This window comes from Neoarius graeffei, chromosome 21 (assembly GCF_027579695.1).
Source record: "Neoarius graeffei isolate fNeoGra1 chromosome 21, fNeoGra1.pri, whole genome shotgun sequence".
NCBI classification, from domain to species: domain Eukaryota; kingdom Metazoa; phylum Chordata; class Actinopteri; order Siluriformes; family Ariidae; genus Neoarius; species Neoarius graeffei.
Window position 1 is genome coordinate 51061458 of NC_083589.1, and position 15495 is coordinate 51076952.

The 15495-nt window shown below is 39.3% G+C and overlaps 1 protein-coding gene across 1 annotated transcript in view; it reads left to right on the plus strand.

Annotated features, from left to right (window-relative positions):
* Positions 1 to 15495, plus strand: part of pcloa (piccolo presynaptic cytomatrix protein a) — a 152963-nt gene that overhangs the window by 126557 nt on the left and 10911 nt on the right. Inside the window, exons 23-24 of the mRNA XM_060903536.1 lie at positions 8160 to 8301; positions 8563 to 8618. Coding sequence (XP_060759519.1) covers positions 8160 to 8301; positions 8563 to 8618 — 198 coding nt within the window. The remainder of the gene's footprint in view (positions 1 to 8159; positions 8302 to 8562; positions 8619 to 15495) is intronic.

Here is a 15495-nt window from a genome sequence, read left to right on the forward strand (position 1 = left end):
AGCTCTGACAGTGGTGCCGTCAGTAGGAGTAATTCAACTCACAGGTTTACGTTAATGCACTCGTTCTTGCATTAAATTTTTAAAAATGAGCGTGCAATCTTTGATATGGTGAAGTTTCCTGTAAGGGGAAATTTTATTTCGAATTTGCTGCATTTGTCGTCTTATTATCTTCACGAGAGAGAAGAAAAGAGAGGCTGGTGAAGAAAAAACTGTTTATAGCTGCTAAAACAAGTGATATAGAGCGGCGGCTACAATTATCGACACCTTAACGATCTTTTGGCCATTGCAAAAGTAGAAAAGACTTTCAGTACGTGAATTGTGCATGAATAATTACTCAAACTTCCACTGGGAAAAAAAACGAGTTGATTCCTGATTATTTAGCATATCAGATCACGTGACACCGTTCCATAATTATCGACACGTTTGTCCACAGTTATCGGCACCATTCTACAATTATCGACATCCAGATGATTATTTATTTAAAGAAAAATAATCGGTATGTGGTATTAAATTAACAAAACATAGATTTTATTTAAAATTTGTTTTACATAGACTTATATTTAGTACAAAATATCTTTTATATAAATATATCGATGTCGGTGCGTATGTAAATGAGGAAGTAATTCTAGTGTTTGTAAACAAATGAACTGATAATGTTGAACCTGTGTCAGAAAATCTTTTATTCCACTTTCTACCCACTTTCTAAGTATTTTCGTAGATCACATTTTGTTAATCGTTTCTTGTTGTTTGTATTAATTTCTACAACCCCGATTCCAAAAAAGTTGGGACAAAGTACAAATTATAAATAAAAACGGAATGCAATGATGTGGAAGTTTCAAAATTTCATATTTTATTCAGAATAGAACATAGATGACATATCAAAAGTTTAAATTGAGAAAATGTATCATTTAAAGAGAAAAATTAGGTGATTTTAAATTTCATGACAACAACACATCTCAAAAAAGTTGGGACAAGGCCATGTTTACCACTGTGAGACATCCCCTTTTCTCTTTACAACAGTCTGTAAACGTCTGGGGACTGAGGAGACAAGTTGCTCAAGTTTAGGGATAGGAATGTTAACCCATTCTTGTCTAATGTAGGATTCTAGTTGCTCAACTGTCTTAGGTCTTTTTTGCCATATCTTCCGTTTTATGATGCGCCAAATGTTTTCTATGGGTGAAAGATCTGGACTGCAGGCTGGCCAGTTCAGTACCCGGACCCTTCTTCTACGCAGCCATGATGCTGTAATTGATGCAGTATGTGGTTTGGCATTGTCATGTTGGAAAATGCAAGGTCTTCCCTGAAAGAGACGTCGTCTGGATGGGAGCATATGTTGCTCTAGAACCTGGATATACCTTTCAGCATTGATGGTGTCTTTCCAGATGTGTAAGCTGCCCATGCCACACGCACTAATGCAACCCCATACCATCAGAGATGCAGGCTTCTGAACTGAGCGCCGATAACAACTCGGGTTGTCCTTCTCCTCTTTAGTCCGAATGACACGGCGTCCCTGATTTCCATAAAGAACTTCAAATTTTGATTCGTCTGACCACAGAACAGTTTTCCACTTTGCCACAGTCCATTTTAAATGAGCCTTGGCCCAGAGAAGACGTCTGCGCTTCTGGATCATGTTTAGATACGGCTTCTTCTTTGAACTATGGAGTTTTAGCTGGCAACGGCGGATGGCACGGTGAATTGTGTTCACAGATAATGTTCTCTGGAAATATTCCTGAGCCCATTTTGTGATTTCCAATACAGAAGCATGCCTGTATGTGATGCAGTGCCGTCTAAGGGCCCGAAGATCACGGGCACCCAGTATGGTTTTCCGGCCTTGACCCTTATGCACAGAGATTCTTCCAGATTCTCTGAATCTTTTGATGATATTATGCACTGTAGATGATGATATGTTCAAACTCTTTGCAATTTTACACTGTCGAACTCCTTTCTGATATTGCTCCACTATTTGTCGGCGCAGAATTAGGGGGATTGGTGATCCTCTTCCCATCTTTACTTCTGAGAGCCGCTGCCACTCCAAGATGCTCTTTTTATACACAGTCATGTTAATGACCTATTGCCAATTGACCTAATGAGTTGCAATTTGGTCCTCCAGCTGTTCCTTTTTTGTCCCTTTAACTTTTCCAGCCTCTTATTGCCCCTGTCCCAACTTTTCTGAGATGTGTTGCTGTCATGAAATTTCAAATGAGCCAATATTTGGCATGAAATTTCAAAATGTCTCACTTTCGACATTTGATATGTTGTCTATGTTCTATTGTGAATACAATATCAGTTTTTGAGATTTGTAAATTATTGCATTCTGTTTTTGTTTACAATTTGTACTTTGTCCCAACTTTTTTGGAATCGGGGTTGTAGTTTTGTAGTTTACCAATAAATATCAACAGGGAATTGAGGCATGGAAATCCAGGTCAAAGGTCGCATGTTATTCCTAGAACCAAAATATAAAATGTCTACCGATATTGTAATATGTGGTAGATATTTACAACAAACTGCGAAAAATATATATTTGTTTTTTTTCTGAATGCAGTAGAAACATCTGAATATTTCAAGTATGTAATTTTTTATATGCTAGGAATTTAATTCTGGTCTAATTCTATTTATTGCAATCGGATTCCAAATACTCTATCAACATTCCATTCTGTTATGAATCAGAAAAAAAAAATTATAAATCACAGCACTTTTATTTTTTAAAAGTACTTCATCTACTTCAACAATGTTACACAAAGATCGATCCATAACAGTTGTAAATGTCACTTAATTCCACAGCGTGTCGATAATGGTGGACACCGGTGAAAGTGATCACCATTATCGACACCTCACATGACTTCTCAATCGCACGTTTAGACACAAAATGGCGACTGTCAAATGAAAGAGTAGGTTTCGACAAGGAGATCATGAAATATCGGTGAATTTGATCAGTAAAAACATGTCCATGTTCTTTCCACCATGCTTATCTGCAATGATAACGTCCGGATTTTCAGCAAATTGCTGATCGTGCTGAAAAAAATTCCATCTCAGGTAACGAGCTGTGTCATCAGACGACAAGATCAAAGGGCGAGGCGGGTCTTCTGGTTGATTGATTAACCAATAATAACTGTTGCAACTGAAACTCACCTTTGTAAAATTGTTTATTGGCAAATCTGAAAAGGTGTCGATAATTATGGACTGTCGATAATTGTAGCCGCCAGTCTATTTTTTTTTTTTGGCAAACACTCCACAACATTGAATGTAACTCTAAACTAATAAAATGTATGATAAAAAGTGCAATGTTTGGCAGATTGCTATGATATGAAAGGAATGAAACACTTCAGGATGTGCTGCAAGTTATAAAATAATAAAATTCGGGGTGCTATTGTGTCGAGCCATTTCACACCTCCCCATCTTTGATTATTTTTTGATAATGTCACACCCCCAAGTATTTTATTCCTTATGTAATAAAATACTTTTAAAATTACTTTAAAAGGTTAATAATAATAACGTTAATGTGATCATGTAAATGATGATCTAAATAACAAAAAGTAGTTTTGATGATTATCTAAAGCCAGTATCTCACTGGGCTGCGACAGCTTGCGACAAATTGCGAACGTCATTCGCGAGAGAGTTTCAAAAGTGCCTTGAAACATTCACGGGGCTTCTCAATTTCCTCGCATGAGTCGCAAAGTGTTGCTCCTTCGTCGCTGAAATTTTGAACATGTTCAAAAAATTTGTGCGACAGAATTTCTCTCAAAATAGCCACAAATCCGTCGCTGGTGTCGCAAAGCCGTCACGAACCCTTCTCAAGTCAGTTTCCGTGAGACAGGAAGTGCGAGTGTATCTCACTGGGCTGCGACAGCCTGCGACTAGTTGGAGACACAACAATTACGATAAAATATGCGAATATCAATTCAGTGTGATTCCAAGTGAAAATTGTTGCTAATTCGCATATTTTATCGCAATTATTCTGTCTCCAACTAGTCGCAGGCTGTCACAGCCCAGTGAGATATTGGCTTAATTATTTCATGAATCTGTGTTCAAATGCTAAAGAATATGTTATATAATATATAGTGTATGTGCTTTGGAAAATGACGCAAAAGGTACTGCTGGTATTATAGCTGGTATTAGGCATATCAGATGAAAATTCAAATTCAATCCAAATTGCTTGAAACAGCTCTCATTGAATTCGGAATTGAATGCAGAACAACATACTTTTTACAGAATTAAAACATGTTTATCCGTTCTTCAGATATTACAAATCTAAGATTGAAGAAACGGTTTAATTTTTAGAAAACTGCCGTAATATTCTGTCTGAGGATCACATGGTCCAAAATGGGCCTCATTAACGAATGAAATCAAATGTTTTTTCTTAATAACTTTCTTATTTTTCAAGATATTTGCATGGAAATTGGCAGGCACATAGATGGTTGTATACTGAATATAAAGTTTGAAAATCAATAAACTCAAATTATGTAAATTAGTATTTAATTCGTATTAATTATGCTAAGGAGGTAAAAACGTTAAATTGGTACACTCAATAAAAAAGTAATAAAAGATTCTTTCTAATACCCTCTTTGTGCTCTGTAGGCTTTGTATTTCTAAGTAGGGCCTACTAGTGTTTATATGAAAGAGTATAAATGATTATTTCGATTAATATTGACAGCTTTCAAGGCGAACCTCGAAAAAACTGTCTGAGCCACATCCAATAAACAATTCACATTAATTGAATTGAAATTGACACTCGCGTTTCTGACTTCTGTTTTTTTTATATCATTCCGAGCACTAAGATCTCGATATTTTTCCTCAAAACAACTCCAGTTATATTCTAAAATAGTTATTTATTTACATGAAATCAGTCTGATTTGAAAAAAAATAAGTAGGTAAAGCTATGAAAACTCACTTCAAAGTCTCCTGTGAATCATAACATCAAAACTAGCTGATGGAAAATTTTGCTGAATACTTCATCAGAAACAGTGAGAGTGAGAGAACGTCCCTATAAATCTTATCTGATTGACATTCACGAGTAATCCAGTCAGAAACCGATCAGAAGAGAGAGAGAGAGTCTGACCACTTTCCCGTGACTCAAAAATCACCGGCAGGTTCCCGACATCACGCGAGCAGAGTGTGTAGTCTGTTGTATCAATTTCAACCTGCTGTTACTCCCAAAGTATTGAACAGATCTTAAGATCAATTTCTTTGGAAAGCAGAGATCATAAGCTTTTTAATGATCATATTCACGATAGAAAATGTTCAAGAGTTAAGCGATAACAGATTTGGAAACTTAGATGAGCGTTCGCATGGACAATTTTCACAGCACGGCCAACGAGCATCCGATATGCCGACTGGTATATTTTAAGTGACACAAAATGGATGAAGATGCGTTGTTCTTTAACTAGGAAAAAGTGCAATCATTGGCAGGTTGCCATGGTATAAGCAGAAATAACACTCTGACACTTGGAGTCAGACAGTGATTGTTTCCTTGTAACTGTAAGGCTCTGTCTTGGCCTCTGGCTACAGTGCTGTCTACAGCTGTCATGATCATTATGATGCACCTGCAGTTCTATTTATCCTTCTATGCATTATATATAGGTATCATTATAGAGGGTTCAGTTATAGAGTATACCACTGAAAACAATTTTAGCAGTAGTGTATATGTGTTTGTGAGTGCACGTGTCTGTGACCTTTAGCTCGCTCATACTGTGTGCAGTATACAGTACTGGGCAAAGTCTTACGTACTGTAAAGTTTTTATATTGACACGTTTACCTTAATTCTTCCTCTTTACTGTGTCAGTAGAAAAGAAACACATTTTAAATTTACAAATATTAATTTTCCAAAATCTTAAATGTTACAGGGAACTTTTTTGTACAACCCCATTTCCAAAAAAGTTGGGATGCCATGCAAAATATAAATAAAAACAGAATTTGCCAATCATGGAAACCCTATGTTTCACTGAAAATAGTACAAAGGTAACATATCAAATGCTGAAACTGAGAAATTTTATTGTTCTCATTTTGAATTTGATGTCAGCAACACCTTTCAAAAAAGTTGGAACAGGGGCATGTTTACTACTATGTTGCATCACCTCTACTTTTATCAACACTATAAATGTTTGGAAACTGAGGAGACCCGATTGCTGTAGTTCTGAAAGAGAAATGTTGTCCCATTCTTGCCTGGTAAAGGATTTCAGCTAGTCAACAGTTCAGGGTCTCCTTTGTTGTATTTTGTGCTTCGTAATGCACCAAATGTTTTAAACAGGAGACAGGTCTGGACTGCAGGCAGGTCAGTTTAGCACCTGGACTCTTTTATTACGTAGCCATTCAGTTGTAATATGTGCAGAAAGTGGTTTGGCATTGTCTTACTGAAATACTCAAGACCTTCCCTGAAAAAGCAGTCATCTGGATGGCAGCATATTGCTCTGAAACATGTACTGTATATATCATTCAGCATTAATGATGCTTCCCCATGTCACGTGCACTAATGCCCCCCATACCATCACAGATGCTGGCTTTTGAACTGTGCACTGATAACAAGCCGGATGGTCCGTCTCCTCTTGAGCCTGGAGGACGCGGTGTCCATGATATCCAAAAATTATTTCAGATTTCGATTCATTAGACCACAGGACAGTTTTCCACTTCGCCTCAGTCCATCGTAAAAGAGCTCAGGCCCAGAAAAGGTGGCGGCATTTCTGGATATTGTATATATCTAGTTTTAACTTGTAGTTGTGGATGTAGTGATGAATTGTGTTCATAGATGATGGTTTTCAGAAGTGAGCCCATACAGTGATTTCCACTACAGAATCGTGTCTGTTTTTCATGCAGTGTCTCCTGAGGGCCTGAAAATCACAGGCATCCAATGTTGGTTTTCGGTTTTCTCCCTTGTGTACAGAGATTTCTCTGGACTTTTTAATACCAAATCATGTTACTGACCTGTTGCCAATTAACCTTCTTAGTTTTTTTTTTTTTTTTTTTTTTGGGGGGGGTTGTTTGTTTGTTTGTTTGTTTGTTTGTTTGTTTGTTTGTTTGTTTGTTTTGGGGGGGTTGGCATTACACAACTTTTCCAGTCTTTTGTTGCCCCGTCCTAACTTTTTTGAAACATGTTGCTGGAATTAAATTCAAAATGAGCATATATTTTTCACAAAACAATCAAACTTCTCAGTTTCAACATTTGATATATTCCCTGTATCCAAAATCACTCTCTACTCACTATATAGAGCACTATATAGTGGGGACGCCATTTTGTAGTGCTGTCTGAAACTTTAGTGAGGATTATTTGCACCCTATATAGTGCACTCAAAGTATCCCACAATGCATCACGAAAAGTAGTGTACAATGATGGTCACTAACCAAAGCAATATATCCCATCATGCATTGTGATCGCGCTGAAAGAAATCAAATTAAAAGTCTCAAATTTGATTTAATAAAAGGCAGCGGCAAAGAAGAAAGTATTCAGCCTTGATATAAAAAAACCCTGAAAGATGCAGGTACTTTGTATTTATTAATGTGGGAAATACACTCAGTATAATATGTATTTATCGCAAAAATATATGCATGTATTTTATTATTTTGAAAACCTGCCAGTCGACTGATCTGGCACGTTTTAATTGTGCGACAGTAATGATGTAAATACCAGCGTGACAGATTCGTGTCCGAAAGTGTTCTTTCATTTTACCAATGAGCTTGCTATATAGTCCTCTATATAGTAATTCCCTATATAGGGAGTAGTGAACGAGTGAGCGATTTCAGACACAGGGATTGTCTTTGTACTATTTTTTAATGAAATATAGGGTTTCCATGATTTGCAAATCATCCTGTTTTTATTTACAGTTTATACAGCATCCCAACTTTTTTTTGGAAACGTGGTTGTATTTCATTAAAGACACATATTCAAACTAAATAAGGGTGTACCTACTGTATTAATAATTTATATTAGTTTTTACTCTGTACTGCTCTTTATTTCACCACTTTTCATGACCAGATCTTTGCACAGTACTGTAGTTGTCAGGAGCATGTGGATGGAATGTGTCGCAGATCTTGGAGGCCATGCTTGTTTCCTGCCCTAAACAGGTTTTAACTCCTGTGTTTCTGGGTAATGAAGCCTTTAGGCCAGTGGTAGTTCTCCATTCTGCAAGACAGGATAATAGTGTAACTCACATAGTATACTTTCGAAACAGCGTCCGGCAGTCATAGATCTGCTGATGCTCCTGTTACTGCAGCCTCATTGGACAGCGGATTGAGTGGCAGCGCCTTCAGCCTACTGGAAGAAGAAGGAGAGACTAACGGAGTGGACAGCGCCATCTTCCAGGTTCCGAGATTGTACGTTTACAATTTATGTTCTTGGCATTTCAGTTAAACTGTAGAGTCGAGAATATACTGTGATAATATACAAAACATGAATAAATGTACTGTAGTTTTGGACAACATGTAATGTGTGTGTGTGTGTGTGTGTGTGTGTGTGTGTGTGTGTGTGTGTTTAAACTGTAATATTACTGATATTTAGGAAATACCATTTTCACCAAATACTTTTGATATAATTTTTGTCTCAAAATTATTTTAATCTTTGTCTTTTTTACATAGTGGAAAGATTCCGAATGGCACTGACATTGTAAAGTCAATACATGGAGAAACAGAGGGTAAGCATGTGCGTGCATTGGTGTTTGTGTGTGTGTGTTAAAGTGTAACAGCAGAACACTGTCATAAGTAATACAGTGCCTTGCAAAAGTATTCATCCCCCTTAGTGTTTGTCCTGTTTTGTCGCATTAAAAGCTGGAATTAAAATGGATTTTTGGGGGGTTAGCACCATTTGATTTACACAACATGCCGACCACTTTAAAGGGGCACATTGTTTTTGTATTGTGACACAAACAATAATTAAGATGAAAAAACAAAAATCTGGAGTGTGCATAGGTATTCACCCCCCTCAAAGTCAATACTCTGTAGAGCCACCTTTTGCTACAATTACAGCTGCAAGTCTCTTGGGGTATGTCTCTATTAGCTTAGCACATCTAGCCACTGGGATTTTTGCCCATTCCTCAAGGCAAAACTGCTCCAACTCCTTCAAGTTAGATGGGTTGCGTTGGTGTACAGCAATCTTCAAGTGATGCCACAGATTCTCAATTGGATTGAGGTCTGGGCTTTGACTAGGCCATTCCAAGACATTTAAATGTTTCCCTTTAAACCACTCCACTGTGGCTTTAGCAGTATGTTTAGGGTCATTGTCCTGCTGAAACGTGAACCTCCGTCCCAGTCTCAAACCTCTGGCCGACTCAAACAGGTTTTCCTCCAGAATTGCCCTGTATTTAGTGCCATCCATCTTTCCTTCAGTCCTGACCAGCTTTCCTGTTCTTGCAGATGAAAAACCTCCCCACAGCATGATGCTGCCACCACCATGCTTCACTGTAGGAATGGTGTTCTCAGGGTGTTGGGTTTGTGCCACACATGGTATTTCCCATGATGGCCAAAAAGATCAATTTTAGTCTCATTTGACCAGAGAATCTTCTTCCTTGTGTTTCAGGAGTCTGCCACATGCTGTTGGGCAAACTCCAAACGTGTTTTCTTAAGTAATGGCTTTTTTCTGGCTACTCTTCCATAAAGCCTCGCTCTGTAGAGTGTACGACTTAAAGTGGTCCTATGGACAGATACTCCCGTCTCCGCTGTGGCTCTTTGCAGCTCCTTCAGTGTTATCTTTGGTGTCTTTGTTGCATCTCTGATTAATGCCCTCCTTGCCCGGTCTGTGAGTTTTGGTGGGCGGCCTTCTCTTGTCAGGTTTGTAGTGGTGCCATGTTCTTTCCATTTTGCTATAGTGGATTTAATGGATTTCATGTTGCTTGCTTAGTAGTGTTACAGAGTCAGGGTCCTTCCAGAACAGGTTGATTTATACAGACATCATGTGACAGATCATGTGACACCTTGATTGCACACAGGTGGAGCTTAATCAACTAATTATGTGACTTGTGAAGTGAATTGGTTGGACCAGCTCTTATTTAGGGGTTTCATATGAAAGGGGGTGAATACCTATGCACACTCCAGATTTCTGTTTTTTCATCTTAATTATTGTTTGTGCCACAATAAAACAACAATGTGCACCTTTAAAGTGGTAGGCATGTTGTGTAAATCAAATGGTGCTAACCCCCCCAAAAATCCATTTTAATTCCAGCTTGTAATGCGACAAAACAGGACAAACACCAAGGGGGATGAATACTTTTGCAAGGCACTGTATATCTTTAAATAATGTTGGCTGGCGTTGAGTGGTCTATCAGATATAGTCCATTCAGCTAGCATGATATTGAATGAGTCGAAGACGAGTAGCTGAATGGAATGTACCTGACATACCATGAAAAAAAGCCAGCCAATATTATTATTATTATTATACATACACATTTGATGGAACAATTATCTCATCTCATCTCATTATCTCTAGCCGCTTTATCCTTCTACAGGGTCGCAGGCAAGCTGGAGCCTATCCCAGCTGACTATGGGCGAAAGGCGGGGTACACCCTGGACAAGTCGCCAGGTCATCACAGGGCTGACACATAGACACAGACAACCATTCACACTCACATTCACACCTACGGTCAATTTAGAGTCACCAGTTAACCTAACCTGCATGTCTTTGGACTGTGGGGGAAACCGGAGCACCCGGAGGAAACCCACGCGGACACGGGGAGAACATGCAAACTCCGCACAGAAAGGCCCTCGCCGGCCCCGGGGCTCGAACCCAGGACCTTCTTGCTGTGAGGCGACAGCGCTAACCACTACACCACCGTGCCGCCCTGGAACAATTATAGATTTTACAAAAAGTTAAGAACAGGGGGATTACTTACCAATATCCAGTGCTGATTCTGATCTAATGTAACTCAAGTCTCTATCACTTTTCCTCACTTCCAAGTAGAACTTTGACAATATTTCAGCTATTGCTCTCTTTTCCAGTTTTTCAATGTCCGTTGGTAAGTTTTTCTCTTGTAAATATGCATGAAGCATATCCAATGAAGTTTTGGTAGCCTTTCGGGTGTTCAGCACGTCTTTCTCTTTCCCGACGAACAAAGAAATGCTTCTGCACATGTGCAGCAGGAAACTTTCTCACTGAATATTCGCATCAGCTACGATGTGTTGTCTTGACAACCATGCAGTATCGTAAACCATATTCAACGCTCATTCTCCATTGGGTAGAGTGATGTAATACACGTAGGATAAGCGATATGCTAACAATATTGCATGCTATCAAACCAAATGAATGGAACCCACTAGAAGGGAATAGAACACGTGTTTTTATGCCATCGAAAAAGTGTCCTGTATGTATAATAATACACGATATTGTGTCACAATGACACAAACATTTATGATACTAAAATTTAAATCTATATCCGGATTTCTGTGAAACTACTTTGTGGCTGTGTCCATTGTTAAAAGCACTATATAACTGAAACTGGATTGAGTTGAATTGAATTTATTGACGCAGTACATTTTGCACAAATATCATTCTCATTTGGTTAAATTAATTCTCGAAAAGTTGTTATTTGCTCAGATTCAGTAATTATAGCATTCACGTATTGTAAGGAAATGATTTATAATTACCATGTTATATTATGGATCATCATATTTTCATTTCATTAAAGAAGCCAAGAAGCCTTTATTTGTCACACGTATACTCAAGCACAGACTTAAGCACACAGTGAAATTTAACCTCTGCATTTAACCCATCTGAAGCAGTGAACACACACACACATGCACACACAAGTGAGCAATGAGCACACACATACCCAGAGCAGTGGGCAGCTATGTTACAGCACCCGGGGAGCTGTTATGGGTTTTAGATGCCTTGCTCAAGGGCACTTCAGCCCAACCTCAGGCCAGGGCTGCTCCATGTTAACCTAATCTGCATGTCTTTGGACTGTGGGGGAAACCAGAGCACCCGGAGGAAACCCACGCGGACACTGGGAGAACATGCAAACTCCACACAGAAAGGCCCCCGTTGGCTGCTGGGCTCAAACCCAGAACCTTCTTGCTGTGAGGCAACAGCGCTAACCACTACACCACCGTGCTGCCATAAGCTAAGTAGGCTTAATGCAAAGTGACGCAAACAAGCAATGAATTATTTAATTATTTAAATGTAGTTAGGAAACACTTCATTACTGTCACCAAACAATCGATTAGTATTGTAGTCGAGTCACTAAACCTCAAGTCCATGTCCAGTCTTAAGTCCCCAGTGTTCAAGTCCATGTCATTAAAGAAAATTCTGAGTCGAGTCCAATACAAGCCCTACTATCAACAGGGCAAATAACATGAGGGAGGGTTAACACTAGCTAGTGCATCACTCAGCAAGCAAGGCCGGCCCACTTTCAACAGACCAATGAACATAGCGTGTCACTTCCTTCTCTGGGTGGAGTCTTACCAAATGATGATTGAAGTTCGAGGTTGTCCCCGTCGTCTCCTCGATAGTTCTTCTACATATAGAACGCACAGCAGTGCATTTTTTCCCACTGCACAAGAAGTCTGTAGAAGCAAAGCGGACAATCCTAGGGCCGTTCTCTCCAGGCATTTTAGCGCCATTAACGTTAGTTTGTTCCTGAGCATGACGTATGAATAGGTGAATGTGCATTCTCTTGCACAAAATTAGTATAAAAATTCTCATCTCATTATCTGTAGCCGCTTTATCCTGTTCTACAGGGTCGCAGGCAAGCTGGAGCCTATCCCAGCTGACTACGGGCGAAAGGTGGGGTACACCCTGGACAAGTCGCCAGGTCATCACAGGGCTGACACATAGACACAGACAACCATTCACACTCACATTCACACCTACGGTCAATTTAGAGTCACCAGTTAACCTAACCTGCATGTCTTTGGACTGTGGGGGAAACCGGAGCACCCGGAGGAAACCCACGCGGACACGGGGAGAACATGCAAACTCCGCACAGAAAGGCCCTCGCCGGCCACGGGGCTCGAACCCGGACCTTCTTGCTGTGAGGCGACAGCGCTAACCACTACACCACCGTGCCGCCAGTATAAAAATTAATGTAGATATAAATATCTTATGCCAAATTATTATGGCATGTTACAAAAAATGAAAAAATCTGAGTCCTTGTCTTGGATTTACGAGTCCGAATGCAGTTAATGTACGAGTCTGAGTCGTCAGCGCTCATGTCCAAGTCAAGTCACGAGTCCTTAAAATTAGGGCACAAGTCAGACTCGAGTGCTACAAGCCTGCAATCAATAGATGGTCAAGAATCTGATAGGTGACTACGAATATTTCAGCACTTTAGCTCATTGATGTTTAATTGGATAATTTATTAACATCCACATGTCGACAAACTATACATTCAATAAAAGCACCACATTTTAAAATGCAGTCGTGAGTGTGAACAAGCGGTAGGTGGCGTGTGTGGGTGGGAACATGCAGACACACTGTCTATTTTCATCTGAACACTGATGACATTTCAGGTTATTGTTGAATTATTCAAACAAAGAGACATGACGACAGCATGTATACTCTGTGGCCCTTTTATCAGGTACAGCTCCTTTTTAGGTGCACAATTTGACCGATATGTTCCTGGTGACCACTTGTGAAAAGCATCTTACATCATTCTTGGCACAGCAGTGACACTGCCATGGCATGTTAGTGTGGGGTTTTTTTGTGTTGAAAAGCACAGTATATTAGGTGTGACTATATTGCGAGGGATTTAAAACGTTGTGTATTGCTTTGAGAAGCAATTCAAAATTTATCATCGAAATTGATAGACGAAAGACTTCACTGACAAAAAGGTACAAAAAGACTTTGCAATGAGACTAGGACACAACAAGGTACAGTGGTGCTTGAAAGTCTGTGAACCCTTTAGAATTTTCTATATTTCTGCATAAATATGACCCAAAACATCATCAGATTTTCACACAAGTCCTAAAAGTAGATAAAGAGAACCCAGTTAAACAAATGAGACAAAACATATTATACTTAGTCATTTATTTATTGAGGAAAATAATCCAACATTACATATCTGTAAGTAGCAAAAGTATGTGAACCTTTGCTTTCAGTATCTGGTGTGACCCCCTTGTGCAGCAATAACTGCAACTAAACGTTTATGGTAACTGTTGATCAGTCCTGCACACCGGCTTGGAGGAATTTTAGCCCATTCCTCCATACAGAACAGCTTCAACTCTGGGATGTTGGTGGGTTTCCTCACATGAACTGCTCGCTTCAGGTCCTTCCACAACATTTTGATTGGATTAAGGTCAGGACTTTGACTTGGCCATTCCAAAACATTAACTTTATTCTTCTTTAACCATTCTTTGGTAGAACGACTTGTGTGCTTAGGGTCATTGTCTTGCTGCATGACCCATCTTCTCTTGAGATTCAGTTCATGGACAGATGTCCTGACATTTTCCTTTAGAATTCGCTGGTATAATTCAGAATTCATTGTTCCATCAATGATGGCAAGCCGTCCTGGCCCAGATGCAGCAAAACAGGCCCAAACCATGATACTACCACCACCATGTTTCACAGATGGGATAAGGTTCTTATGCTGGAATGCAGTGTTTTCTTTTCTCCAAACATAACGCTTCTCATTTAAACCAAAAAGCTCTATTTTGGTTGCATCCGTCCACAAAATATTTTTCCAATAGCTTTCTGGCTTGTCCATGTGGTCTTTAGCAAACTGCAAATGAGCAGCAATGTTCTTTTTGGAGAGCAGTGGCTTTCTCCTAGCAACCCTGCCATGCACACCATTGTTGTTCAGTGTTCTCCTGATGGTGGACTCATGAACATTAACATTAGCCAATGTGAGAGAGGCCTTCAGTTGCTTAGAAGTTACCCTGGGGTCCTTTGTGACCTCGCCGACTATTACACGCCTTGCTCTTGGAGTGATCTTTGTTGGTCGACCACTCCTGGGGAGAGGAACAATGGTCTTGAATTTCCTCCATTTGTACACAATCTGTCTGGCTGTGGATTGGTGGAGTCCAAACTCTTTAGAGATGGTTTTGTAACCTTTTCCAGCCTGATGAGCATCAACAACGCTTTTTCTGAGGTCCTCAGAAATCTCCTTTGTTCGTGCCATGATACACTTCCACAAACATGTGTTGTGAAGCTCAGACTTTGATAGATCCCTGTTCTTTAAATAAAACAGGGTGCCCACTCACACCTGATTGTCATCCCATTGATTGAAAACACCTGACTCTAATTTCACCTTCAAATTAACTGCTAATTCTAGAGGTTCACATACTTTTGCCACTCACAGATATGTAATATTGGATCATTTTCCTCAATGAATAAATGACCAAGTATAATATTTTTGTCTCATTTGTTTAACTGGGTTCTCTTTATCTACTTTTAGGACTTGTGTGAAAATCTGATGATGTTTTAGGTCATATTTATGCAGAAATATATAAAATTCTAAAGGGTTCACAAACTTTCAAGCACCACTGTATGTATAGACAAACTGATTAAACTCAGAACAGGTGCACACATTAGGTAACAGACCAATTACAGGAAAGAGGCAGAGACGGGACTCAATCGCAAAACAA